At 41.8% G+C, this 26,481-nt stretch overlaps 1 protein-coding gene across 1 annotated transcript in view; it reads left to right on the top strand.

Annotated features, from left to right (window-relative positions):
• CFAP58 (cilia and flagella associated protein 58) overlaps nt 1-26,481 on the top strand; it is a 98,140-nt gene that overhangs the window by 34,718 nt on the left and 36,941 nt on the right. Inside the window, exons 11-16 of the mRNA XM_040624327.1 lie at nt 6,847-7,008; nt 7,924-8,070; nt 13,527-13,667; nt 14,437-14,660; nt 17,137-17,248; nt 19,290-19,394. Of these exons, the coding sequence (XP_040480261.1) occupies nt 6,847-7,008; nt 7,924-8,070; nt 13,527-13,667; nt 14,437-14,660; nt 17,137-17,248; nt 19,290-19,394 (891 nt within the window). The remainder of the gene's footprint in view (nt 1-6,846; nt 7,009-7,923; nt 8,071-13,526; nt 13,668-14,436; nt 14,661-17,136; nt 17,249-19,289; nt 19,395-26,481) is intronic.

Genomic DNA, 26,481 nt, shown 5'->3' with positions numbered 1-26,481 from the left:
TTATTTATTTATATGAGAGAGAGAAAGTGCAAGAGACCACAAATGGTGAGGAGGGGCAGAGGGAGAGAAAAAGGGAGGAAGAGACTCCAGGGCTCGATCCCAGAACCCCAAGATCATGACTTGAGCCCCCCAGGCCCCCCAGAACTCACTTGTTCCACGTCAGCAGTTGAGTGGGACTCAGGTGGTCTAGGCTTGCCTGCACTTGGCTGGAGGCTGTGAGTTGGGTCTGGTTTTGCTCTACGTGTTTCTGCTCCTCCAGGATGCACGGTGTTCTCATGGAGAAAGAAAGGAAAGCAAAGGGCAAACCCAACGGCACAAGCACATTTCATGGCTCTCTCCTCTGACTTCCCGTTGGCCATGGCAAGTCACATGTCCACGCCCAACAGCAAGGGGAAGACTCTTCCCATGGAGGTGGTAGGGGCAGGGAGAGGGAGTGAATATTTGCAGAACCCTAAGATAATCTAGTTCAGTGATTCAGGGCTCTTTGTCCTCATGCTTTCTGCTCTGCTGCACTCTAACTTTTACTCAGTTAGATTGAGAGGCACCAGGAATGGCATTATGAGTTGGGGTCCACTACATTTACTGACATTTTGTAAATTCTGGGTAAAACCATTCCTGGTGAATCATTAAATCTGTGGCACATGTTGCACATTGTGCACTTGGCTCATTTTAGATCCCCTCCTTTCTCATTCTAAATATTAAACTTGTGGCCAGTGCCCTTCCAGACATTTTATACACCAAATAGCATTCTTTCACAATTGAATCCTTACCTCCATGTTCCTTAGCTCTCTGCTTATTTGCTTATAACAGTGTCAAGCAAAACTCTCCTCGACAAAGGTTCCAAGAAATGAATAATAATGTGCTTTCAAGGGCTTACAAGTAAGTGAGGAAAGCAAAAGTTGATCAAAGAAATATTGTTGATTGAATAGGTTCTTCATAATGAAATGAAACTCCTGTTTCTTTGGTTATACAGAGTATCTTTCACAGTCAAATTATAAGCTTTTTGTGTTGGTATAAAATTAGTGTCTTAGGGATTACTGTTTTCCTGCAAAACAGAATTTGATCCGTAGAAAAATCAAATGGATTTGTTAAGTACTAATATTATATAACACGACAGAATATTAACCTATTATGACAATCTATTATTTATTAAATGATTAAATTATGATCTGCTTGGTACTTATATGATGGTGTGAATGTATGTATCTTTCCACTTAAATCCTCGTAACTGCCCTCTGAGGTAGATATGATTATATCCCTCATTTTATAATATAATGTAATATGTTATTTATTTTTTCTAAAGATTTTATTTATTTATTTGACAGAGAGAGAGAGTGAGAGTGATCGCACAAGCAGGGGGAGCGGCAGGCAGAGGGAGAGGGAGAAGGAGTGGAGGCTCCCCGCGGAGCAAGGAGCCCTATGATGCAGGGCTCGATTCCAGGACCCTGGGATCATGACCTGAGCCGAAGGCAGACACTTAACTGTCTGAGCCACGCACACACCCCTAACATAATGAGTTATTAAGAACAGAAACATAGAAGAGGTGCCCGGCTGGCTCAATCAGGAGAGCGTGTGTCTCTTGATCTTGGGGTCGTGAGTTTAAACTCCATGTGGGGTGGAAAGCTTACTTAAAAACAAATCTTACCCCCCCCAGAAACATAGATATGCCTCTCTAAATTCAAGGTAGAGAATAAAATAAGAAAGCAAGAAAAATAGAGAAGACTTAAAATCTCACGTGCTTGGCCACATAGGTTTTTTTGTTTTGTTTTTTTTTGTTTTTTTCCAGAGATTGAGTTTTTCAGTTTCATTATGAAGGTAAAGGCATTGTCAGCATTCAAACCATTGACACTGAGTCAGAAAATCTTATTGGAGGAGTTTATTATACTGATATTTCATCAAATGTAAGTTAAAGGGCTCCAAATTCAGTGACCTACTTTCTTATCCTGCCTTAGTCTATGTGATGTTTTGACTATGCTGCAGATTTCCAGCATGCATTATTGATTTTTATCTCACTCCTACTTCTATTGGCAGGTTGTTTTAACAGAAAAAGAAAAGGTAGTAGGTTATAAACTCGGACTGTACCCTCAGAGTGCACTGTAAGCATTTTCTGGGCTAGTCTGAAGTGGGCTTCCAAAGGCTGGGATCTCCGAGTCTCTGGCTGTAACAAAGCCTTTCATATTTGGGTGTGATTTCTCCCATGAGTTGGTTGGAGGTATCTAAAGTTATCTAAAATTAATGAAGCTCCAGCCTCACAGCTGGCATCTCACATTCTCTGATATGCCATTTTCAACAGGGACCATTCTGCTGACTAAAGGTTTTGCTCCTACTTAACACCCCACACATTTTATGAATTTTCAGGATTTGACATTGGTTTGAATGATTTCCACTGAAACAAATTGAGTTCCGACACTTAGAACTAAATTGCTTTGTAAATTGTCTGTTCCCTTAGTTTCAATATTTTTTTCATTGTCATTTAACTAAAATATCTTTGATCTTCTTGATATCATGATGAGTTATTATTACTCCCAGCTTCAAGAATCCAGAAGCAAGTGCACTGTGGTTTCCTGCACTGTTGCATGCAGAAAGACGGACCCTGCTAGTTGGATGCCCCCAAAAGAAATGCCCTTGGCTGCATCCTTTCTCTGGATCTTTCTTTCTTTCTTTCTTTCTTTCTTTCTTTCTTTCTTTCTTTCTTTCTTTCTTTCTTTCTTTCTCTCTGGAGCTTTCTTTCTTTCTTTCTTTCTCTCTCTCTCTCTGGAGCTTGCTTTCTTTCTTTCTTTCTTTCTTTCTTTCTTTCTTTCTCTCTCTGGAGCTTGCTTGCTTTCTTTCTTTCTTTCTCTCTCTCTCTCTGGAGCTTGCTTGCTTTCTTTCTTTCTCTCTCTCTCTCTCTCTGGAGCTTTCTTTCTTTCTTTCTTTCTTTCTTTCTTTCTTTCTTTCTTTCTTTCTTTCATTCATTCAGATTTTTATTTATTTATTTGACAGAGAGAGAGAGACAGCCAGCAAGAGAGGGAACACAAGCAGGGGAAGTGAGAGAGGAAGAAGCAGGCTCCCAGCGGAGGAGCCTGATGCGGGGCTCGATCCCAGAACTCTGGGATCACACCCTGAGCCATAGGCAGACGCTTAATGACTGAGCCACCCAGGCGCCCTGGAGCATTCTTCTTTCTGTGCAAAGGATGTTTCTTGTTATAACATCTCTCGAAGTGATTGAACAAGCAAATTTTTTCTTTTCTCTGATGTGCTGCTCGATATTCTGAATGCTGATGATGCTGTTCAAAGTGTTTTTCAATCCATTCATTTCACTGACCCCCAAAGAGGGTGATCATGTCCATAGAAAGGCTAAATTTTAGTCTAAGACAGTGCCTTTCCTTTTTTATTTTAATCAAACAATTAACAGTTCTAGTAACAGATACCTTATTTAGGTTTTACATTTATTTCTAAGTTGTACATCTTAGTTACTGGTAGTGGTAGCTTAAAAGACTGCCCGTTACTCATTTTTAAGGATTCTTTTTTTTTTTTAAAGATTTTATTTATTTATTTGACAGAGAGAGAGAGAGCCAGCGAGAGGGGGAACACAAGCAGGGGGAGTGGGAGAGGAAGAAGCGGGCTCCCAGCGGAGGACCTTGATGTGGGGCTCGATCCCAGAACGCCAGGATCATGCCCTGAGCTGAAGGCAGACGCCTAACGACTGCGCCACCCAGGCGCCCCTCATTTTTAAGGATTCTACAGATATGGATCAAAGAAATGACGGGAAAAGGAAAGGGGTTTCTTTTCATTTCAGATCTATGCACATACCTTTTCTCCAGACCTCCTTGTCTCAGATTTTCTAATTTTGTTCCTTGTAGGCCCTCAACCAACCATCCAAACCGTTCCCACAGTCTGTATTTATTCTTACTTTGCGCCACTCTCTTTCCACACAAAGTGGGTGATCTCAGTAACAATAAAACAGCAAAAGCATGTAAAAATACTTTGTACAAATCTGGTGGCATAAATTTAAAAAAATGGCTGAAATAGGTAATTCCTTTGAAAATACGTACAGACATCAAGGTTTAACTTGGAGAGAAGTAGTAAACGTCGGAAAGCAGGAGTATGGAAGCCACTGAAGTTGAGGGAGAACTAGCTCCAACACTCACAGAGGGCCCAGTAACTGGAGACCTGAGTTTCTTCAAATTTTTAAGAATCAAATCATTCTCAGGCTATGTAACTTCAGAAGAAGTGCTGCTCATGCACTTTGCGTTCGTTGAGGTAACACGATTGGCATTGCTGCCATGTTACATGGAACCCATGCCTTCTGCAGGGATAATGAGTAAAGACTCCAGGCCTGGGGGAGAGCTTGGGGTCCGACACGAGTCCTTGATTGGGATGGCCGAGGCATAAAAAGGAAGAGGCAGTTCCCACAAATGGTGTAAATCCCAAATATTTACTGTTTAGGTAGTTCGTGTAGGACCATTCTCAAAGAAACTATCCATCTGCCTTCCAGTGTTTGATTCCCTCACAACACCCAATACATGTCTGTTTCCTGGTTCTCCTTATTCCTTGATTACCCATTTTGTGGTGGAGTCACTCCCTAGAGGTGAACCTTATTGTCTTTTCATCACTAATGCTTTTACAGGGCCTGCCATAGATAAGTCCTCAGTACGTGTGTATTGAGCGAATGAATAAATGGGTGAGGGAATGAATGGCTGAACAGAAAGGTACTCTGTTCACTTTACGACACTAGCAGAAACCTTGATATTAAAATAGAATGGAAAAGAAAGTTATAGACTTCGATCACTTGTGAATATGTATGCAGAATCCTAAATGAAATTCTAGCAAACCAAATTCAACAGTACATTAAAAGAATCATCCAGTATGACCAAAGAGGGTTTATCCTGAAACCGCAAGGATAGTTTTCTATTAAGAAAACTATTGCTGGCACTATGGAAACGTAAAGTGTTACAGCATTTTGGAAAGCAATCTAGCAATATCTATGAAAGTTGAAAATATATATGTCTTTTGAGCCCGATATTCCGCTCCTGGGAATCCATCCCAACAGAAGTGAAAGCACAAGTGCATAAGGACCCATGTACCACAATGCTTAGTGCAGCAGGGTTCAGAGTGGCGAAGAAGTGGAAACCAAGCTAATGCCCATCAGAGGGGAAGCGCTGAGTCTCTGATGGCTCAGCCGCACGGGAGTGTTAAGCCACCTCTAAACAGAGTGCGTTAGAGCTACTCCACATGACCCCAAAGTACTGTTGAGTGATTAAAAAGCAAGGTGCATGCAAACATATATAAGATCACGTTTTGCTTAAAAATAAAAACAAAACCTGAAAAGCAAGACAAAGGAAGACAAACAAATCCCTGTGTCTGTATGTTTCCTAGCTGAGTAGCTGTGGACGATATTACTTTCTTTGACTGAAATTTCCTTTTTTGTAAACTTAGGGTGATAATAACACACATCTTGTAGGGTTTTTGTGAAGAGTAAGTGAGCTAATACATACACCTGGTACATAGAACGTGTCTAAGACGTATTGGCTGCTATTATGCTAGAAGACCTGAATAGAGGATGTAGAATTCAAAGGAACCGAAAAGGCATTTACTAACATTTAATCCCATCCCTCCCTTAAGTGTGTCTGAGAAAACGTTGAAAGGTATTTACTTAAAGATACGAAGGATAAGTAGATTAAACACTAGCCATCATCACCTCCGATGGGAAAACATGAGGGTTTCTTGGAGCGTATTTTCTGGCATACGAATTCTACAGGCGGAGAAAAGAATTCTGTAGCGCAGGGATTTGGGGACACGCTGTTCACACGTAGCCCACGCTTGAGTTGCAATGAGTATGAGCATGGCAAGGGTCTAAGTACTTTTTGACCTAGATATTTGCAGTTCTAGATACAGTGCCTCTTCTTCCCAGGAACCTTCCCTGGCCATGTTACTGCAGGGACATGCCCGGCCTTCTGGTCTCGGTCACGTGGCGCCGTTTCTCTCCTTCAGCTGCAACCGTTAATTAAGAGAACTCCCCCGCCACGCGGTAAAACTCCGAAGCATTTTTCTTGCGCGTTCCAGCTTTTGTCCAGACCATAATTCCATTGATTCAATCAGTCTTCCTTGCAAAAGTTTTTCTTCTTCAGGAATTTTCCAAGAAGTTTGTCCTTAAAAAATCAATTTCTGTGGACACTGCCGCTGAGAGTCATGATTATGTAATTTCCGCGGGATGGATTGCTTGTTGAGAAGTATTGGCTCACGGTGGAATTCTGCGCCTCGGTTTTTCATACTTGCAAAAAACAGGCAGTTATTCTCACATCTCATCTTGCCTAGAAGTGTTTTGTCCACAATAGAATGCATTTTTATGAAGTCCTTTGAGTTTCCCTGACGGAGCGAGTTTGACATTGGCAAGACCGCGTTTTGATTACTATCGATGTCCAAAGGCCACTTTTCTTTCTCGCGGTTAAATTTCCGAAGCTGTGAGTGTGGCCAAACAGCTAAGTTACTTCTTATCTTTCTTAGTACTCCGTGTGAGGATCTGTTTAAACTTGTGCCTTTTCTTTCTCTTTTCTCTTTTGGTGGGTGGGTGTTCAGGAGAGGTTTTCAGAATTGAAAGAATTTATTATTTTTTTCCCTCTTGTGATCGCAAAACAGCTGTGCTAAGCCTTCATGCTCGAGCAGAACTCTAGCGTCGATAAAACGTATGTTTGCCCCTAATCAGTGGGGCTGAATTTCTGTGTCGCACCGCAGTGATTATAACCAGTCAGATTTTCTGATTGTGAGCTTTCTACCAGCTACCCTTAGATCAAAATCTCTGTTTGTCCTGAACTGATAACCACAGATTGGCTCTTCAGACATGTCCTATACTTCTTTCTTCTCCAGGTCCTCATGAACATGAAAGACATAAAAATCCGTGAAATGCAGATTATTGACTACAGCAAAAAAATAGTTGAATCAGAGAATAAATTAAAACAGCAACAAAACCTGTACGAAGCTGTGAGGTCAGACAGGAATCTCTATAGCAAAAATCTGGTTGAGGCTCAGGTAAGGAATATATTTCTGTCTTTACATTTTCACTCCTCCCTCTTCTGGGTTTAAAGCAGTTTCTGTTTTCCTAATGGCAGAATTTAGAACGGGGCAAACGAGAAGCCTCTGGGAATTCACCTGAAAGAGAAGATCAGGGTGTTTGAAGTGGAAATGACACAACTTGATGGGATGTGAAGATTGTGGTCCTGCTTTTAATTATTATGCAGAATCTCCAGTCTCCTGTTTCTAATTTTTAAAACTGCTGATAGCTACCGTGACTCAGGGGGAGCAGCACACTCCTGCCATTTAATTGCAGATCTTTGCTTTGTGATCTTTTAGTTATAATGTTTGTCGTGGGGCCAATTCCTCCCTTGTAAAATGAGGAATAAAGCATGTGGTGTTGTATGTGTGTGTTTTTTGTATGTGTGTTGTGTATGTGTGTTGTATGTGGGTTGTGTGTATTTGTTGCATGTGTGTTTGTGTGTTGTACGTAGGTTGTGTGTTTGTTGTGTATGCGCTGTATCCTATGTGTTGGTGTATATGTTGCGTATGTTGTACATGTGCGGTGTGTGCTGTGTTGTATCTGTTGTGTGTCACATGTGTTGTAGGTATGCTGCGCATGTCACATGTGTCACATGTGTTGCATGTATGTGTTGTGTGTTTTGTATGTGTGTTGTGTGTATGTTGTGTGTGTGGCATAGTCATTACGCATACTTTGTGTATAGCTCATGAGAATGTTTTGAGAGTTAAAGCTATGAAGCACTTGGAGGTTGATGGGCACAAGACACAGAGGAATAGCCAGTGGTTATTGCTCAGGAGACCATCGTTTTGAGAGAACCTCCCTTAAAAGCTCTTGAATATGTGTTGAACTTCTATACAGACGGTGATGTCTATTTAATTCCCTTTCAGACATTTCTCCTTTCATTTCATTAGGATGAAATAACGGAAATGAAGAGGAAATTAAAGATTATGACCCATCAGGTAGATCAGCTGAAAGAAGAAATCGCAGCCAAAGAGTCAGCGCTTGTGAAGCTGCATCTGGAACAGCAGCGGATAGAAAAGGAGAAGGAGACTTTGAAGGTACGGAACTCAGAATAAAAGTGATGGAGCAGTAGTCTTCTGTCTGCCCCCCTTGAGGCAGGCTCCGTGCTCGCCGAAGGAACGAGGGACAAGGGACAACCGAGGAGCCGGGTCAGGCTTCCTTATGGGCAGTGCTCCCGGTAGAAGGGGGAGGAGGCCAGGTGCATAAGCGCCTAGTTCACCAACTGCTATCATCACATCAGCAGGAGAGAACCGAGCAGGTCGGCAGTGCCCAGGAAGTCCCGGGGCTGGCAGGCTTGCCACGGTCCCTTTCGTATCACCTCTGTCTTCATATATATTACTGTGACACATCCTTTTAAATCTACTAACTTGGAACAGTATATGTCTACTAATATAAAGACTTTTTCCAAGAATACATACCAAATAATTGTACCATTCCAAATCCTCGAACAAATACATTTTCTTATACACATTCACTAAACCTAATATTTTTCTTTTCCTATCCAGTCCAATGGATTTCCCTTCTAATCCATTTGACCCAGGAATTAAAAAGGAACCAAGAGTATGAAAGTATCACTTCCATGTATATGCAGAACGCTCCTGGACGTTTCCGAGCCACTTGGAGGAACTCTCTATAGCAAATGAGAGACAGGGTGTCTTGGTTTCTGCACATAATTAGGTTTCAAAGATAGTTCCTAACTTGAAAATGTGTAGCTGGTGTTGGACAGCTTTAATGTCAAATTTCCTTGATTCCAAGACGCCCTGGATTGAAATATGCCCTCTCAATTTCATAATAGGTTTTGTCAACTTAATGATAGGTCTTCGTGGAAATAAAACAACTATATGAAATCAAGGCATATTTGGTTTGAGAAAAATTAAAATATAACAAAAGTGCCTTTACAGAAAGGACATGATAATTGATATTTACCTGATGAGACTTTCATTTCCCCACTCTAGCTTATGATAAAAAGGAATAAAAAATTGTACATTAAAATTCATATCCATATAAAGAAATATAAATATATTTTTTAAAATTAGAAAATATCCTGCATCTTTGCCCCTGTTTTCCTTGTTTGAAAGAATAATTTTGTAGATGGTAGCATGTCTACCCCGGAGCCTGTAGTGGGATGGGTTTATTTATCATTGAATGAATCTGAAGAATCTTATTATAAACATTGCTTGACCCCCGGGCCTCATGGACCCATGTTAGCAAGGCTTCAGTGTAACTCTATTTGGTACATCATCTCTTTCTTTTTATAGGATGACATCGATCCTCATCTCTTACTTCCTGACTAATGTTCTTTTCAAAAGATTATTACCCCATAATGGGGTCCAAGGTGGAATTAACTGCCTTCTACAAAATTCTGCTTTAGAAAAAGCAATGTCCTAGGCAAAAGATCAACTATTCCTAGTTCCCTAGAGTTTGACTTTGGTTAATATTTGTTTCAATTATGCCCTCCATCATCATGCATATAGAGCTCCAAAGAAGCATCAAAATAAAAGAAAATAAAGGACAATAGGGCTCTGGTTTTTGGTCCCGGACCAGCAGAGCTGGCAGCGGGTGAACGTGGGAGATGAGTAGAAAGTGCTTCTGCCCTAGACAGTCTGTTCTAAGTGGGGAAAGCTAGGTCTGGGGAGCTTGGGGCCATCGGTGTTAGAAAGATGATTGCTTTGGACTTCCTATGAAACCAGGATGACTTTCCCCCCCGGCATTTCCCATTGAGGTAAGAATGAGGAACAGAAAAAGGATGCCTGCTTGATTTATTATTTGAGGTTATCCAAGGGTGACTTGCAGTGGTGCTTCGACTGGATAATTCTGGCCTATCACGAAGCCTGTTTGACATTCTTTAGAAAAATATGACAGCTCAAATGTTGAGTTTCAGCCTCTTGACTTTTTTAGCCTCACATTTGAGTCACGATTCATACAGGTCTCTGGATTTCATGCATCTGAAGTTTGCAAACCCAGGAGGGAAGGGCAGATTTTCTAGTAACCTTGCTCCAAGAGACATTTAGCTTATTATTTTTGCATTCTACAAAGCTCTGTGGGCACATAAGCCCTCCTGGAAGGGCAAGTCCCCTCCTGTCTGGTAGACCGTGGGACACCTTTTGACAGGGCAACCCAATTTACTACTTCTCCAAGATGACAAACAGTTGTCCATAATAGATCATTTTCGTTCTCATTCAACCCCCTCAAAAGAAATGCCTTGCTCCTTCCATGTTTCTTTTCCTTTCTTAGTTGCTACCAGGCGCTACTGACTCCTCAGTATTCTAGACATTGTCAGCACATTATGGTTATGACAGAATGTCAATAGTCCCCTTAGATATTACTGCATGTGCGTTCATCTGCCCATTCTGTCCCAGTCTTGTTTCATCAGTGCTGACGGAGCCGTCTCATTTGGAGTGTCCTAACAAGCCCCTGATTCTGCCTCGTCACCTCCAAATCATCCCACATCATTGTGACAGCACTTTGATTCCTGGTGAATAATTCAGTAGCGGATTCTCTCTGTCTAGAGCCCAGCATCACATTAGTGACTGGCTTCAGGGCACCTTATCCTTTTACTGGGATGACCTGGACGGGAGCTGCCATAGAGAGAGAGCGAAAGCCCAATTATTCTCAGGGCTGGAAAACTTGAGGTGGTCCTATTTGTCTTAGATGTAAACAGATGGTTTCTGTGACACCCAGTGAATGTTGGGATCATGTACGCAGGGGTGAAACACCTGTGTGTACGGTTCTTGAGATAGGATATATACCCACTGCCACATCGGATGATACATATTCCGTAAACACCTATCGCAAAACTATTGTGGAGGCAGTGACTAAAGAGTGTGTCCTGTGGGTGTATTACAACTTCATACCACCGGTAACACTTTGAGAGATGAGGACACCTCAGGTCCCACCTAGAACATTGCCTGATAGGCTTTCAGGCACACAGCAGTTACCGTCTCTCCTGGGTGAGACAGCTCAGATTTATAGCTGCTAAATGCATTAGACTCGAGGTATTTTGTTGATGTTAACATTTGCTGCCATAGTCTAATGCCACATCTTGTTTACAGCCCATAAATTTATGACATAAGGAGACCACTCAGAATTTTGATATATTATGAAAAAAAAAAAAAAACCCCACACACAGAGCAATGCCAAACGCGTGAATGGTTTTACATTTCAGACAGATACTTTTACACGCTGTTGATTGCATTTTAATATAACAGAGGTTTTATTTTGTTCTGCTGATGGATTCTGATCAGCTCTTGGCACTTAGGAACAGGGAAGTGAATGTTGCACATCTGGGAAAATAAAAGTTTTATTAATGAAAACATGAGCCACAGAGGTATTTTATGGCTGTCTTCACTGTCACCTTAACTGATGATAGAAAGAGAAAGACTGGTTCTTTGCTCTCTTTCCCAACAGGCAATCCCCCGAAGTGGTAAATACTAGACCAGATCTTTTCTCAATAAGCCTTTCCTTTTGCTTATCCCCAAACCAAAACGTATTTCATGAGTGAACACACCAAATGTCATTAAAGAACCCTTTGGTTTCACAGTAGCCGGATGTATTTAGTCTGTGACATTACATGTCTGTTACTAGGTATGCAGTATCTTCTGTTTGGACATGCTTGAGCTATGGAATTAATGGCTCTTGGTCTCCATGAGTCCAACCCAACTAGAGCTGGGTTGGGTCACAGGCACTTGTAAATATGAGGTTTTCTATCATCCCGGTCAACTTTTTGGGTGGGTGGGGGTGTCCCAATACTTCCTTGAAGGAAAAAAAATGTATTATTTTTTTTACTGTCATTTGCCAACCTGCAAGCTATTGAAAAATTAGAGCCTCCATGTCATCTTGTCATCTCCCTTGTGTTTCCAGCCGTGGGTGAAATCAGAGCTCTCTTCTCATTTGTTTCTTCTGGTGCTGACCTGGTCCGTGGTAAAAACCTGTCCTTTCCGCTTGGGCGTGGAACCCCTCAAAGACGCACTCTTCTTTCCTTTAATGTGAATACCTCTGTGGCTCCTCATTGCATACTCTGTACAGTCCGTGGCACACAAAACCCTTCCCAGTCTCCTCGGTTTTACCTCCTGCTATTCCCTACCCAACACTCTAATAATCCAGCCACACCGGCTGCTTGGCTGTGTGGTAAACACACCAGGTACTTTACAGTTTGCATGCTGGTCTGTTTAATGCCTTCCCCCAACACAAGCCTGTTCTCTTAGGAAATATCTCTCAGTTGCCAAGGCTCTCACTGGTTCTTCCCTCTAATCCCTGGGCAGGCAGGAGGTAGAATCTCATCCCTGGGTACTCTCATGTCCTTTTCTCCACAGTGGATAGCATTTCCACACTGTGATGTGTTATATTTGTCATTTCTCATGGATGATGAATCTTTCAAGTCTTACTCCTGTATTTCACCTGGAACGATTGGCTGGTGATGGCAGCCACGGCACAGGCTTTGGAATCACAAGATCTGGGTTGGAATCTAAACTCTGCCGCTTACTGGCTGTGTGACCTTGGGCAGTGAATTTGCTTTTCTTTGTCTCCTACACATTGTATTTGTAAATGAGGGTGAGAGTAGCTATGCAAAATGCCTGCTATCATGCCTGAGACACGGTAGGTCACAAACATACTCATGGAATTGGAGTGAATGTGTCCTCTGACGAGAGGTATTTTCCTTCTGAAACTGACCAGTCTGTGGCACCCTGACCCCATCACTCTTACAAATTCCGTGTAACCTCAAGAGCCTCAAGATCTGAGCTCTCCTAGGAAACCTCCCTGACAACCATAGTCCTCTGGCCCTCCTGCAACATCAATTCCCTGTCTGTGTGCTAATAAACATATTGAAAAATCACTGCCTGGACTTGTTAATGTTCACATAATTACTTGTATATCTCATCTTCTCATCTAGATTGGAAGCATCTGAGGAACAGGATCTATATAGCTTTCTATACCATGACATCTCTTCTGTTCCATCAAGACATTTTATAAGATAGACACTTGTTTGTTATCTTTATTAATTTTTGCTTGCAACAGGCTTTATCTCTGTAGTTTGATGTGCTGGTGGTGTTAGGACCATTACAGGAGCTAGTGCATACAAAGGCCCTCCCCTCTGTCCTCACCCCTACGTCCTCCTCTGCACTATTCTTTGTGAATTCTCACCTTGTTTAGCTGGTAAGAGAAGAGCTGCTGAATACCAATGAAGCCTCTGCTACATGTATATAGAAAAATGATGGAAATCCCTCAAGGGCACAACTCATAGAATAAACATGATCACTATAATGTGCCTTGCTGTTTCTTTACAGGCCTGTGTGTGCATGCGTGTGTGTGTGTGTGTGTGTGTGTGTGTGTGTGTGTGTGTAGCTTGTTTTGCTTGTGAGAATGATCAAACCACATTAAGCGAAACATTAGAGTGAAGTCTAAGAAGAACAACTGTGTGTCTGAATCTGGGCCCTGCAGTCCAGTCGGTACTGCCACAGAGCGAGATCTCTCGGTGTCTTTCATTCTTTGTTAGGCCGAGCTGCAGAAGCTAAGACAGCAAGCTCTGGAGACCAAACACTTCATTGAAAAGCAGGAAGCGGAAGAGAGAAAACTCCTGCGAATCATCGCTGAGGCGGATGGGGAGAGGCTGAGACAGAAGAAGGAATTGGACCAGGTAGGACCATCTCCTCACCAGACCTGCAGACCTCATCAGCAGACGCCGCTGTTTGATTCAACTTTTCATGAATCCTCATTTTTCTCTTAGCTCTTGCATTCAATCTATAGGAAGAACAGCAGTAGAAGGCCATCTTCCGTTGATTACTTGTGAAATAGTCATTCATTATTCAAGTCATATTTACAAGCCCTTACTATCCTCTAGGCCCTTGGGGATACCCTGGCCAATGGGAAAATAAGACCCCTGTTCTCCGGGAGCTTACATTCTAGTACAGTATAATTGCTCACATGTAATTGCAATGAACAATTACATAATTCGGGAGTTAGAAACTCAAATGCATAATTAGGGGGTTAGAAACTTAAATGCTTTCAGAGATTTGGCAGGTTGAAAAAAAGAGAAATTGGCCAGTGTAAGACAGTAAGGAGTGGTGGAAACTGGCAAGAGCTAGCCCACCATAAAGTCATTCAAATGTTAACATTTATAAAAGAATGGGTTGGGAAAACAAACAAAAAAACACCCACAGGCCAAGAAATATGGGATGATGATGATGATGATGGATGATTTGTTGCACTTTTCTCTTTCCCATGGGACTGCAAACACATGGGAGGAGCTGTGTTGACTGTCTAGCAGGATCTTTCCAGTGCCCTGCCCACTGGACGCCTAGCACACATGGACATTTGAGAGATCTTTGATGGGATGAAAGAGGCTGCCATAACGAAAATGAGACTTTTTGTTTCCCTGACGGCCATGCCTTTCCCTGTCTTTCTAGGTCACCAGTGAGAGAGATATCCTCGGGTCTCAGCTTGTCCGGCGCAATGACGAGCTGGCTTTGCTCTATGAGAAGATCAAGATCCAGCAGTCCGTGCTGAATAAAGGCGAGAGCCAGTACAACCAGAGGGTGGAGGACATGAGAATTCTCAAACTTGAGATTAAAAAACTTCGCAGAGAGAAGGGGATTCTTGCCAGGAGTGTGGCTAATGTTGATGAACTCAGGTAATAAGAGACCCTTCAGAGGTGAGGGCACCACGGTCTGGGGGGAACTCCTGAAATGACCTTATGTTCATTGCTTGTTGGTCGTGGAAGGTCTTTATCAAGTTATATAAATTAATTTTTTTATATGATGGAATTATAAGCAAATAATGAGAACTTTTCCATAATTCAGAATCTACATTATGCCCATTCTATGTCACCAAAAAAGTGAACTAGTCTCCTCTCAAGGGAATATAAGTGAGTGCAAAAAGATTTTCTAGAAACGTATTCTGGCTTTTAAAAAAGAAATTTCAAGACAAATCACAGATACAACCTAGTTACAATCCAGAAAATCATTTCCCCCAATGAGCTTTTTAGAATTTCTTTAAGAAGGCAGCATGCAGTGTTATCAAGCAGCAATATTTAAATTTAATCCTGGTAACATTTGCACATCTTCTTCTTGGAATTATATACAGAATGAAAAGAAGGGAAAAAATTTAATTTTATCACTATTTGAAAACTCTGTTTCCTTAGAAGGCAGCCAAATTTTATATCTCACTCTTGATTTATCTTCTGCAGCTTTCACTTTAGCTTAGTGGGCCTTCTTCTGGCTTTAAATCTTGCATTATACAAGATCTACTTCCCCTTTGGGAAAACCTCACCATGTTTTATACAGGCAATTGCAGGAAACCAAATAAGAGGCCTGGTGTTGTCCCTGTAGCTGTCCTTATTCCCCACGGACTTGTAGATGAACGGTATCCTTGACCACCTGGGGACAAGGACACGGTCTGCATCTGCTTCTTAAATGAATTGGATTAGAAGATAGTTTTGATATTTAGATGCAGTGAATATATTCAGGAATAGCAAGAGAAGTTGCCACTATCAAGGCTGGATCAATACTTTTTATTTTTTTTAGAGTCGCTCGTATTTCAGATGATGAAAGTAGTACAAACTCACTGTAGACTGTAGAAAATGTGGGAAATGCAGAAAAAATATAAAGAAGGGATTAAAAAAATCACTCATAACTTTACTATCTAGAGGTACCACCACTGACATTTCAAAGACAAATAGATTCATTCTAAGTCGTTTTTGAATGATCTCGAAGATCATCGCTAAACTTGCCAGCCAGGAGTTATTTTTATTATATACACAAAGGACCAAATTCTACCTATTCCTAGTTAGTATTGCTGGTTTGTGGATAATCGATTTTATTTTTCTCTTCAGTGGAAAGACACCTTACTAAAGAAATTGGAGGCAAGCTGGCATGAATTTCATTCTCAGCCTTGCCACCCACAAGCTGTGTGACCTTGGGCAAATCACTTCACTTCTCTGAGCTTTAGACTTGTAGTTAAGCATGAAAACAAACACAATGTGCCTAGCGCAGAGTCTAGAACAAAATAAGCTGTCAATAACAGTAGCTAACTCTCCCTCCCGCTCTCCTCTTCTGCCGACACTCTAGAAAATTGAAGTGTTAAAAATATGCTTTTAATTCTAAGCAGCTTGTGCTGAGCTCCCTGTCGAGTGAACATCATGCAGTTAATTCTAATGGTTTGTCTTGCTAATGAGGGGAAGTTGTATTATTGGTTTAAATGAAGCAATTAAGTTAAAGAGATGGTTTGGTATTAGTAATCTGCACACCCACAGCAGACGAGGACAGATAATAATATCCTTATTGCCCACGTCGACGTGAGTGTTTGCCTCTTCTCTGCCCCCCAGCAAAGCACCTTGTTCCGTAGGGTGGCGGCCAGCTTCGGGTCCTGTGAACGGCTGTAGTGCAGGGCCGACTGGTTTAACCAGAGATTCCGGCAGACTGGGGCGGTAGGTTTAAGCCAGAGCTAGGTCTTCAGAACTTGTGCAGCCACCTGTGTACTTAGTTGTGGAACATCAAATAAAATATCGCTTCTAACTCGGTCTTTCTCAATCTTGGCTGCACATTAGAATTACCAGGAGGACTTCGCAATCCACGAAAGCCAGGTAATGTGCTTGACCATTTAAGGCAGAATCCCTGCGGGGATCGGGTGCAGGCAAAGGTGGGTCGCACGGCTCCCCAGGTGATTCCAATGCACAGTCAGGGGGAACAGCACTGCCCTAATTGGTGTCAGGTTATCACCAAAGCCTCAGTGTCCTACAGGTGCCATCTTTTGTGGTAGAACATAAAAGATAGATTGTTCTTTATATAGAGATATTTAGAAGCATTGAAGAGTATATTGAAATTCTTATAATTCGCTTCCTCCCTATTCTTTCCATATACTTGTAAACTCTTTGGGTATTCAGAACCATGATTCGGAAGCTCTGGTACTTTCATTAAAGCTAACGCTGAAGTTTGCGCTCTGCAAAAGGCTTGGTAACATCTGGGTCTGGCCCAGATGGAAGACTGGTCTGTGTTCACAGAAGTCTCCCTAATGCCAACTTTTTATGTAAGATGTAGTGGGTCTGTAGCCACACAAAGACATGATTTTCAAATCGGTGGAGAATTTCTTAGTAAGTTTGTCTTATTCAGGCAGGAGCTTTTCCACATGCAACGAGAATTCTTGAAGGAGAGGACACGATGTCGCGCCCTCGAGGAGGAACTGGAGAACCCCATGAATGTGCACAGATGGAGGAAGCTTGAGGTACAGCTGGCAGAGCCTTCCTCTCCTCCCCAGATCTCTCCTCCTACCCCACACGATCTCCTACCTAAAGCACAGGAAGAAGCTCAGTTGTATTTAATGCTATGCAAATTGTCACCTAGAATGTAAGTCTGGATCAAATGTAAATTGGGTTGTTTCAAAACCAGATGGTTTACTTGGGTTTTGTTTAAAAAGTCTTGGACAAAATCCCTTCTGTTTAAAGAAGACCCAGGGTGAGCTTCAAACTAGCCTCATCAATTGACATTTTTCCTGGTAGGTAGTTTCTGGTCAACCAGTTATCCTGAGGCTGCCTGTCTCAGATTGTTGATTGCCTTCAGCCACTGGCATCTATACCTACTTTCAGCTGGTCTTTGCATTCTTTGCCAAAGCAAACAAGGCTCTTGTCAGCTAGCTTTTTTTTTTTTTTTTTCCCAAAGGACTAGCATTGTGTAGCCAAACCCCTTCTCTTAGGATCTGGGGACACAGCCAACATCTCACTGGTAGGTGATGGATAACAAACCTCATATTTTATTTTATGACTTCCTGATAGACATTACCATCAGCCCTGCAGATAACAGTTAAAGACAAGCTCTGCTTATTCAAGGAAAAGAAGGTCATCTGTCCGAGTTATAGCCAGCCTTGTGGGTGCCAGGAGGGGCTTCGACTACACCAACAATTAGGGTTTGGGGAGGATAAAATATATGACATAAGAAGGAACCATCAGCCAAGTCAGCTTTTGGTTTTCATTTCTATTTTTCCTTTTTAATGAAGAAAGCATTAAGGATAATGCATTATAAATTGTTATGTAAACACGAGGCCTGAATTTTAAGAAAGTCCAGTCTTGCCAGATGAATGTATGTCAGCTCTAGTCCCTGTATGTGAACATCGGTTGGCGCTGCTTAGTGTTTCTTAAGCAAAGTCAAAGTCAGTGAAATGTTTTCTCTCCCCAGTTTCGACCCTCATTTATTTCTCTTTAAATGCCAAGAGTGGTGTCATTTACTAAACTAACAATAATATGGATGTGTCTGGGGAAGTAGAGCTGAAGACTTAAAATTCATTTACTGTCGTATTAGTTTATTCCATGTGTTTTCAAGCAGATCTTTAAAGTTTCCAATTCCGTGTCAATTTCTATTTAAAAATTAGAAAATATTGGGGAAGCAGATGAAAATATTTAGCTGCTAGATTAATTCAAAATGTCAGTACAGTTGAAAGCAGAACTTTGGCTCAAAGTCGAGAGGACAGATTATCAATTTATAACTGTAGCGTTTGTTTGAATTGTACGCAGAGTTCCTGAAGGTGCCTCAAAGCTTTACGGATTGATAACCCCATCTGAGAGCTAAATGCCATGGTCGTGTTTTGCTGCCAATTATTAGCAGAAGTCCGTATCCTAGGAACCTTCCCCATCATAGGCTATAATGAATCTTCTTGTTGGCAATTACCAAAGGAGAATCCTGAGTTTGAATAAATTAGGGAAGCCTGTCTCATTCATTCGGAAACAGAGGGCATAGGAGGAAAAGCCTCAGAGCATAGTAATGAAGAACCGCAGGCCTCGGAGCCAGGCATTCTGGGCTTGAATCCAGCTCTGACCCTTACCAGTGTGGGTGGACGACTTACTCCTCTGAGCCTTAGTTGCCTTCTCCGTAAAAGGGGAAGACTGTCTCTTAGGACTGTCGTGTGCCTAAAATTTGATATTGTATGAAAAGCACTTAGCATGGTGTCGGGATGGTGGCAAAGAATCAAGTATGCATAGTCGCTATCATTATTGTTATTATTAGTATTATCACTGTTCCCCCTGGTGGAATAAACATCTTCGTTTTCCATTTATTGGCCAACTAGAGCTAATAGACAAGACATTAGCTTCAGTCTTTTTTGGTGGTCATTGCAATCTGTTATGCTTTTTTTTTTTTTTTTGGTTTTAATTCTCTCTGTATGGGGTCTGCAGGTTTGCAATACATTTTAGTAAGACAATAATTATTTTACAAAGAGACTTCCGTGCTTTGAACTGATGCTATCTCAGCTGCTTTATTTTGTTCCCTTTGAACAGGCCAGTGACCCCAGTACCTTTGAGCTGATACAGAAGATTCACACCCTGCAGAAGCGCCTCATCGGCAAGACGGAAGAGGTGGTTGAGAAAGAGCTGCTTCTGCAGGTAGCGTCTTCCTTTTCTGGACTCACTGAGCAAGCGCGTTTTTGAGCATCCCCAGCTCTAGGACTGCTTGTAGAATTAGCTATCTGGCACCACTGCACGCCCCGTCTTTAACTGTAGATGGCAACGGTGACTCACACACAGAGAACAAACAACATGATTAATTGGTCTTTTATGCTGCCATCACTGATATTTCAAGAATTCTGGAAAATTAAGTTGAAGGCCAGACTTACTGCATTGGGTGATGTGAGCCTTCCCCCCCTTCTCTACAGTTTTATTTGTCAGGTTCTTTTAAATACTTTTCTTTATGTCTTTATATAATGGGAAATGCTATGATTTTGATTTTGAAAATAAGCTTTCACATAGAGCACAGATGATCTGTCCTCTTGAAGATTTGTGAGATGAACTAGAAGGAGAGACTACTTTTTGTGGCTTTTATGCATTCAGTTTTTCTGGAGCAATCAGGAATGGTAACATCCTTTTAGGCCTGTGCCTTGAGTATAGGCTGTCACCACCGTTACTGCCGTCACGCCGGATACCGTGCTGGTGGTTCCCCTTACTTGCCTCAGTTCCTCTTCACAGTTTGTGGGTGGGGTGGACATTGTCACCCCCGATCCGTGGATGAGGAAGTTGGGTTCCAGGAGTACGGTGTGGATACGAATGTAAGCTCCGTGTTAGGGGGACAGGGTCGGAATCCTGCCTCTGCCAATTTATAGCTGCGTGAGGTTAACTTCTCTGCACTCGAGGTTCTTAATCTTTGTTATGGGACAATAACAGAACCTGGGGGAAGGGAGGTTGTGAAGATGCAAAGAGCTAAGTGTTATGCTTGGCACATAGCGTTTAATAAATATTAGCAAGTATTCTTATTATTTCTAACTCCAAAGCCCATGATCTTGACTGCTGGGTTGCCGTTGGTAAGAACAGGAACGTCTATACCTGAGCAAGGGACTTCTATGCATTTACCCCTTCTGTTTTACATTTTACCTTAAAAAGACATTGTCCCTGGGGTTGGGTATATAAAGGAAGTAGCTCTCCTGAGCGTGGCTTTGCTGAATGGGCCATAGGGGTAGTCCTTTTGTCTTATAGATGAGCATAGTGGTTAGGAGGGCAGACTTTGGAGTCAGAAAGATCTGGTCTTGAATCAGCTCCAATGCTTTATATTACATGACTTGAGGGAGACTTACATAAATTCTCCAAACTTCAGTTTTTCCATCTGTTCAATGGGGGCAGTAATACCCCGTTTCTTTATGGGAGGAAGCTTCTCCCATCAGAGTATACAACTTGGAAGTCCTGTTGTGAGGATAACCAATCAGTGCAAGGGCACTGGGGTCTGGCGGGTAGTCCAGGCTTTAGGCTGTGACTCCACCCATGCAACCACAAGTCACGTCCCAAGGCCATGCAACTGGGAAGTGGCAGAGTGGGGACGCAAACCAGACACCTCCAGAGCTCGCACTTTCTACCAGCGCCTCACCTTGCCTTTCTGAATATTATCGCCTTGTTTTCTTTAAAAAGAAGGAGATTTTGTTGTAAGTTTGTTTTGTATTTCACTGACTGCTCTAATTTTATTACTTCTTTCCCTCTCTAGGCTTTGGATTTATTCTGTTCTTTTTCTACCTTCTTAACGCTGATGCTCAGCTCATTAATGTTAAATCCACTTTCTATGAGATGCATTTACAGCTATAAAATGTCCTTTAAATGATTTCTTGAATTCCTCCCCGCAGGGTTTGAAATACAGTATTTTTCATTTTCATTTAGTTCTAAATATTTTCTGTTTTCAGAATTATTTCTCCTTTGAGAGTAAGTCTTAAAAAATATCTGCTATTCCTCTTACGGTAATTAAAAGTACAACTTTGAAGTCCCAAATATATATGCAGTTAAGTTATCTCTTAGTTACTGATCTCTCATTTTTTTGCGTTGTGATCTGCATTCTACTGATTCTTTGGAATTCGTTGAAACCTGCTTTGGGACCAGTGAAGGGTCCGTTTTTGTAACTGGTGCCCGTGTGCTTGAAAGGGTTGTGTACTGTCAAGCTTCGGGAGTCTCTATGATGTTCACCAGGTCAGCCTTGTTGATTATGTTGTCCGGATCTGTATCTTTCCTCATTTTCTTTGTCTGCATAATCACTGAGAAAAAATTTGAAGATTTATCTATTTTTCCTTGTAGTTCTGTCATTTTTTTTTTTGCTTTAAGTACATTTAATATTATGTTCATAAGGTGAGTACAAGGTTGCAGTTGTTCTTTCTTCCTCGTGAATTGTGCCCTTAATATTACGTGAGAGTCTTCTTCAATCCTTAATGCTTTTACTTACAAAATTGTCTGATACTAATATAACTCTACCTGGGGTTTCTGTGCATAAGTTCTCTATACTTTTAAACTTTTGTTGTCTTTATATTTTAGGTGAGTATCTTGTAATTTAAAAAACATCCAATCAGATGTATTTGTCTTTTGATTGGTATGTCTAGTCTACTTGTATTTATTGATAATTTTAGGTTTATTTCTAGCTATTTACTTTCTATTATTTACCCTGATTATTTTAATGCTTAAAAAAGTTCTGTTCCTGCTTTCTGTTGGATTGAGTTTTCTTTATTCCCTCTTTTTGCCCTCCACCAGTTACTTTTCTCTCCTCATTACTCCTATTCTCCTTTTCCTGGCTTATTTAGTTATTTTCTGCACGACTCCCACCACTCAGTGTAATTCTCACTCTCTGTCTAATGGATTTCCTAAAAAATGGAACACGTAAAGCGGACATCGAGTCTAAACCAATCTACAGTTGATCCGTATGCTTATTCTTAACCACACAAGGACCTGGATGCTTTAATTCCAAATTCCCACTATGGTCCTGCCAGCATCAGCCAGTATCATGATTTTATAGAGTCCATGAATATTTATTTGGATTTACCAAGATGTTTACCAGTTCTTTTGTTTTCTTTGTTTTTTTAATTTTTTAAAGTAAGCTCTACATCCCACGTGGTGCTTGAGCTCAAGTCCCCGAGATCAAGAGTCACATGCTCCATTGACAGAGCCAGCCAGGCGCTCCCAGTTCTTTTGTTTTCTATGTCTTCATCTCCCCAGTTCCTTACTTCTAGGTTCCATCCCCTTTTGAAAGTGCATCCTTTCATAGTTATTTCAGTGATCAATTTTTCAGAGGCTAATACACTCTTTTGCTTATCTGAACATATTTTTATTTTGGTCATACTCATAAATGATTCTGTTGAAATTCTATTTTCTCTTGGTACTTTCAAGCTGGCAGGCCCTTGTGTTAGCTTCGAGTGATGCCATTGAGAGGTCTGCTGTTAGTCTCGTGATTCCTGCTCCTCTTCAGGCATATCCTGCCTGTGCTTCTGTCTGGTTGCTAGAGCTCTGCATTGGCTTTGGTGTCCTGGACTTTCAGCACAATGCATTTGGTATGAACTTAGCTTTGCTGACTGCGCTTAGGATTTGCTGTTTCCTGATTCTGAATCTGAATTTGTCTTTGAATAATGTCTCCTTTTTATTGGGGTGCCTGAGTGGTGCCGTCGGTTAAGTGTCTGAGGTCGAGGCCCGTGTAGCTTGGAGTCTGCTTGAGTTTCTTTCTCCTTCTCCCTCTGCCCCTACCCCCTGCATGCATACCTGCTCTCTCTCTCTCTCTCAAATAAATAAATAAATAAATAAATAAATAAATAAATAAGTCTTTAAAAAAAAATAGTGTCTCCTTTTATCTTCTTTATTCACTCCTTCTGGAACTCTTACCAGATATAGGTTGGATTTTCTCATTCATTCTTCTTTACCTACTGGCCTCTTAGATATTTTCTTCTCTCTCTCTTTTTTTTTTAAAGATTTTATTTATTTATTTGACAGAGACAGCCAGTGAGAGAGGGAACACAAGCAGGGGGAGTGGGAGAGGAAGAAGCAGGCTCCCAGCAGAGAAGCCTGACGTGGGGCTCGATCCCAGAACGCTGGGATCACGCCCTGAGCTGAAGGCAGACGCCTAACGACTGCACCACCCACGCACCCCCCCCCCTTCTTCTCTTTATCTCTTATGTTACATTTTTGCAGCTTTGTCTTTTTACTCACTAAGTCTTTCAAGGTGTGCTTATCTGCTAATAGCCAATTGAACAAGATTTCCTTTTCAATGATTTTATTTTTATTTTCTAGAGGTTTTTCCCCCCATATGAATGGTCTTTGTTGCTAGTGTCTTGATTTTTTTCTTATGTTTTTATTCCTTCCCTTACGTCTTCAATTAATTTAAACATTTATTTTATAGTCTTCATCTGGTTGTTCTATTAGTTGAAGGCCTTGGCGATCTTTCCTATCATGTAATATGACTGCTGACTTTGATTCATGCTGGATCTTTTTCCTTTTGTGTTGTAAATTCGGCTTGTGGACTAATTTTCAGAAAGGCTTTATTTCTAGGATTCAGGAACAGTTCAGGTTAAGGGTCCGCCCTTCCATTTGTTCCTACCAGGTGCCCTAGGAGATACCACTTGCTTAGGATAATTTCTTATATTAAATTCTCACCTTGGAGCTTCTTGGACAACTTAGTTCATGTATATTAGAACCCCAAACTCTTGTGATGGAAGAGCCATGAATATACATTCTCCACACAGCCCAAGAGGTGTTGTTAGATATCTTTGTGGTCTTCCTGTCCCAGTGGGTGGACTTCTATCTATCTATCTGTCTATCTATCTACCTACCTACCTATCTATCTTCTTTTTTTTTTTTTAAAAGATTTTATTTATTTATTCGACAGAGATAGAGACAGCCAGCGAGAGAGGGAACACAAGCAGGGGGAGTGGGAGAGGAAGAAGCAGGCCCACAGCGGAGGAGCCTGATGTGGGGCTCGATCCCAGAACGCCAGAATCACGCCCTGAGCCGAAGGCAGACGCTTAACCGCTGTGCCACCCAGGCGCCCCTACCTATCTATCTTCTATCCATCATCTCTTTTCGCACAGGCCTAGGACCTTGTCTCTTATCCTTTTATGGCTTAAAGTCCAAGCCCCTTGTGCAGTGAATCCAGCCACTTGTCCCACTCAAGCCCCCCAGACATTTCTTGTCTTCTCTTCTCTAATCCCTAGTTTTCTCATCCATAAAATGGGGACAATGATAGTTTTTACCCACAGAATTGAATGTGTTAAGTCCACATAGAGATTTGCCAGTGCGCTTGGTTATCCTTACCAATGTTCTTATTTACAGTATTATGATCATTAACGTTATTGACCACAAAACAGTGTTTTACAGCTCGCCAAGGTTTAACATCCAGCCTCACTCCTCTTTATTCAGTCCTTCATTTAAACTCTCTTTGAGATGGTTGGGTTGTCCTGTGCCTGCGGCAAGTTTCCTTCTGGGGCTTGCATATCCACATACAACACACCTTGTTGTCTTCAGGAAGCCCCCGGCGCTCCACAGAATTGGACAATTTCTCAGTGTCATCTGTTTTTTAAAATTATTGGAGAAATTTTCTGCACTTAGAACATGTTGCAATTAGGAAGATTTTTGGTTGAATTTTTCTGAGTATCAGAACATTTTTAAAATGACTATTTAATGTTACATGGCAATAAAGAGACCCCATCATTTCCAGCAGCGGATAAGATAGAAGCCTATTTTTTTTTTAAAGATTTTATTTATTTATTTGACAGAGAGAGACAGCCAGCGAGAGAGGGAACACAAGCAGGGGGAGTAGGAGAGGAAGAAGCAGGCTCCTAGCGGATGAGCCTGGTGTGGGGCTCGATCCCAGGACTCTGGGATCACGCCCTGAGCCGAAGGCAGACGCTTAACAACTGAGCCACCCAGGCGCCCCAAGATAGAAGCCTATTTACCCCCAATAGACTGTGAGTTCTTTGAGGAAAGACACTTGATAATTCATCTCTCTAACCCCAATGCCTGATACGGTAGCAGGACATGTAGGAAGTACTCAATAATGATGGACAGGCTCCCTGCCTGAGCAATTCCTACTCAACCTTTAGGCCTTAGCTTAAATGCTGTTTCTGGGGGGGTGGTTCCAGTTCCTAGGTTGGGTCTTCTGTTCCCATATGTTGACTTGACTTTTCTTTTTCTTCTTCTCTTCTCTTCTTTTCTTTTCCTCTCCCTTTCTTTCTTTCTTTCTTTCTTTCTTTCTTTCTTTCTTTCTTTCTTTCAATTTTATTTATCCATTTAACAGACAGTGAGAGAGGGAGCACAAGTAGAGGGGGTGGGAGAGGGAGAAGCAGGCTTCCCACTGAGCAGGAAGCCTGATGCGGGGCTCGACCCCAGGATCCCGGGATCATGACCTGAGCTGAAGGCAGACACTTAACCACTGAGCGACCCAGGCGCCCCTTGACTTCTCTTTCATGCCCTCTTTACACTTGTAATTCACAAAATAATTGTAATTATGTGTTTAATGGCTCCTGCTAGACTGTAAGCTTCACAAAAGCAGAGCCTGCATCTGTCGTGATGATCATTTCATTCCTAGTCTTGCCCACAGATAGATATTTGTTTAGTGACTGATGAAATGTTGCAAGAATGGTGGTCATTCAGTTAGTGGTATGTCTGTTAGCCATTTAAGTTCTGTCTTTGAGCTCTGAGAGATTATGGGGATTATTCTTCCTGTTGCCTTTGCATTTTTGTTACTAACTTCTAACTTTATAGGAGTCTGGTATTTACTGTGGGTTTACGGATCTATAAACTTGATGCAAACTGTCAGTGTCCCTTTTGTGTGCCGAGGCATGCTGATTCATGGGGTACACTCAAAGTTCTCCCCTTGCTCTGGGTTAAGGTGAAAATGGTTCTTGAGCTTGACTTTACAGCGTCAGTGGTAAGACGAAGTCTGCATTCCTGCGAGAATTGGAATCTAAGGTGTAGATGGAAAAGATTTCTTTTCTTTTGCCTACCAGTCTACCCTACTTTTCCCTTCAAGGGAGCAAGGCCAATGCAAGCATACCTGAGACGTGCCTCCCGGTGGCCTCTTCTTTCTGTTTTTTTTTTTTTTAAAGATTTTATTTATTTATTTGACAGAGAGAGACAGTCAGCGAGAGAGGGAACACAAGCAGGGGAGTGGGAGAGGAAGAAGCAGGCTCCCAGCAGAGGAGCCTGATGTGGGGCTCGATCCCAGAACACCGGGATCATGCCCTGAGCC

The sequence above is a fragment of the Ursus maritimus genome, unplaced genomic scaffold, assembly GCF_017311325.1.
Source record: "Ursus maritimus isolate PB19 unplaced genomic scaffold, ASM1731132v1 scaffold_7, whole genome shotgun sequence".
In the NCBI taxonomy this organism is placed as follows: Eukaryota; Metazoa; Chordata; class Mammalia; order Carnivora; family Ursidae; genus Ursus; species Ursus maritimus.
This window is presented reverse-complemented; position numbering and strand designations above follow the sequence as displayed.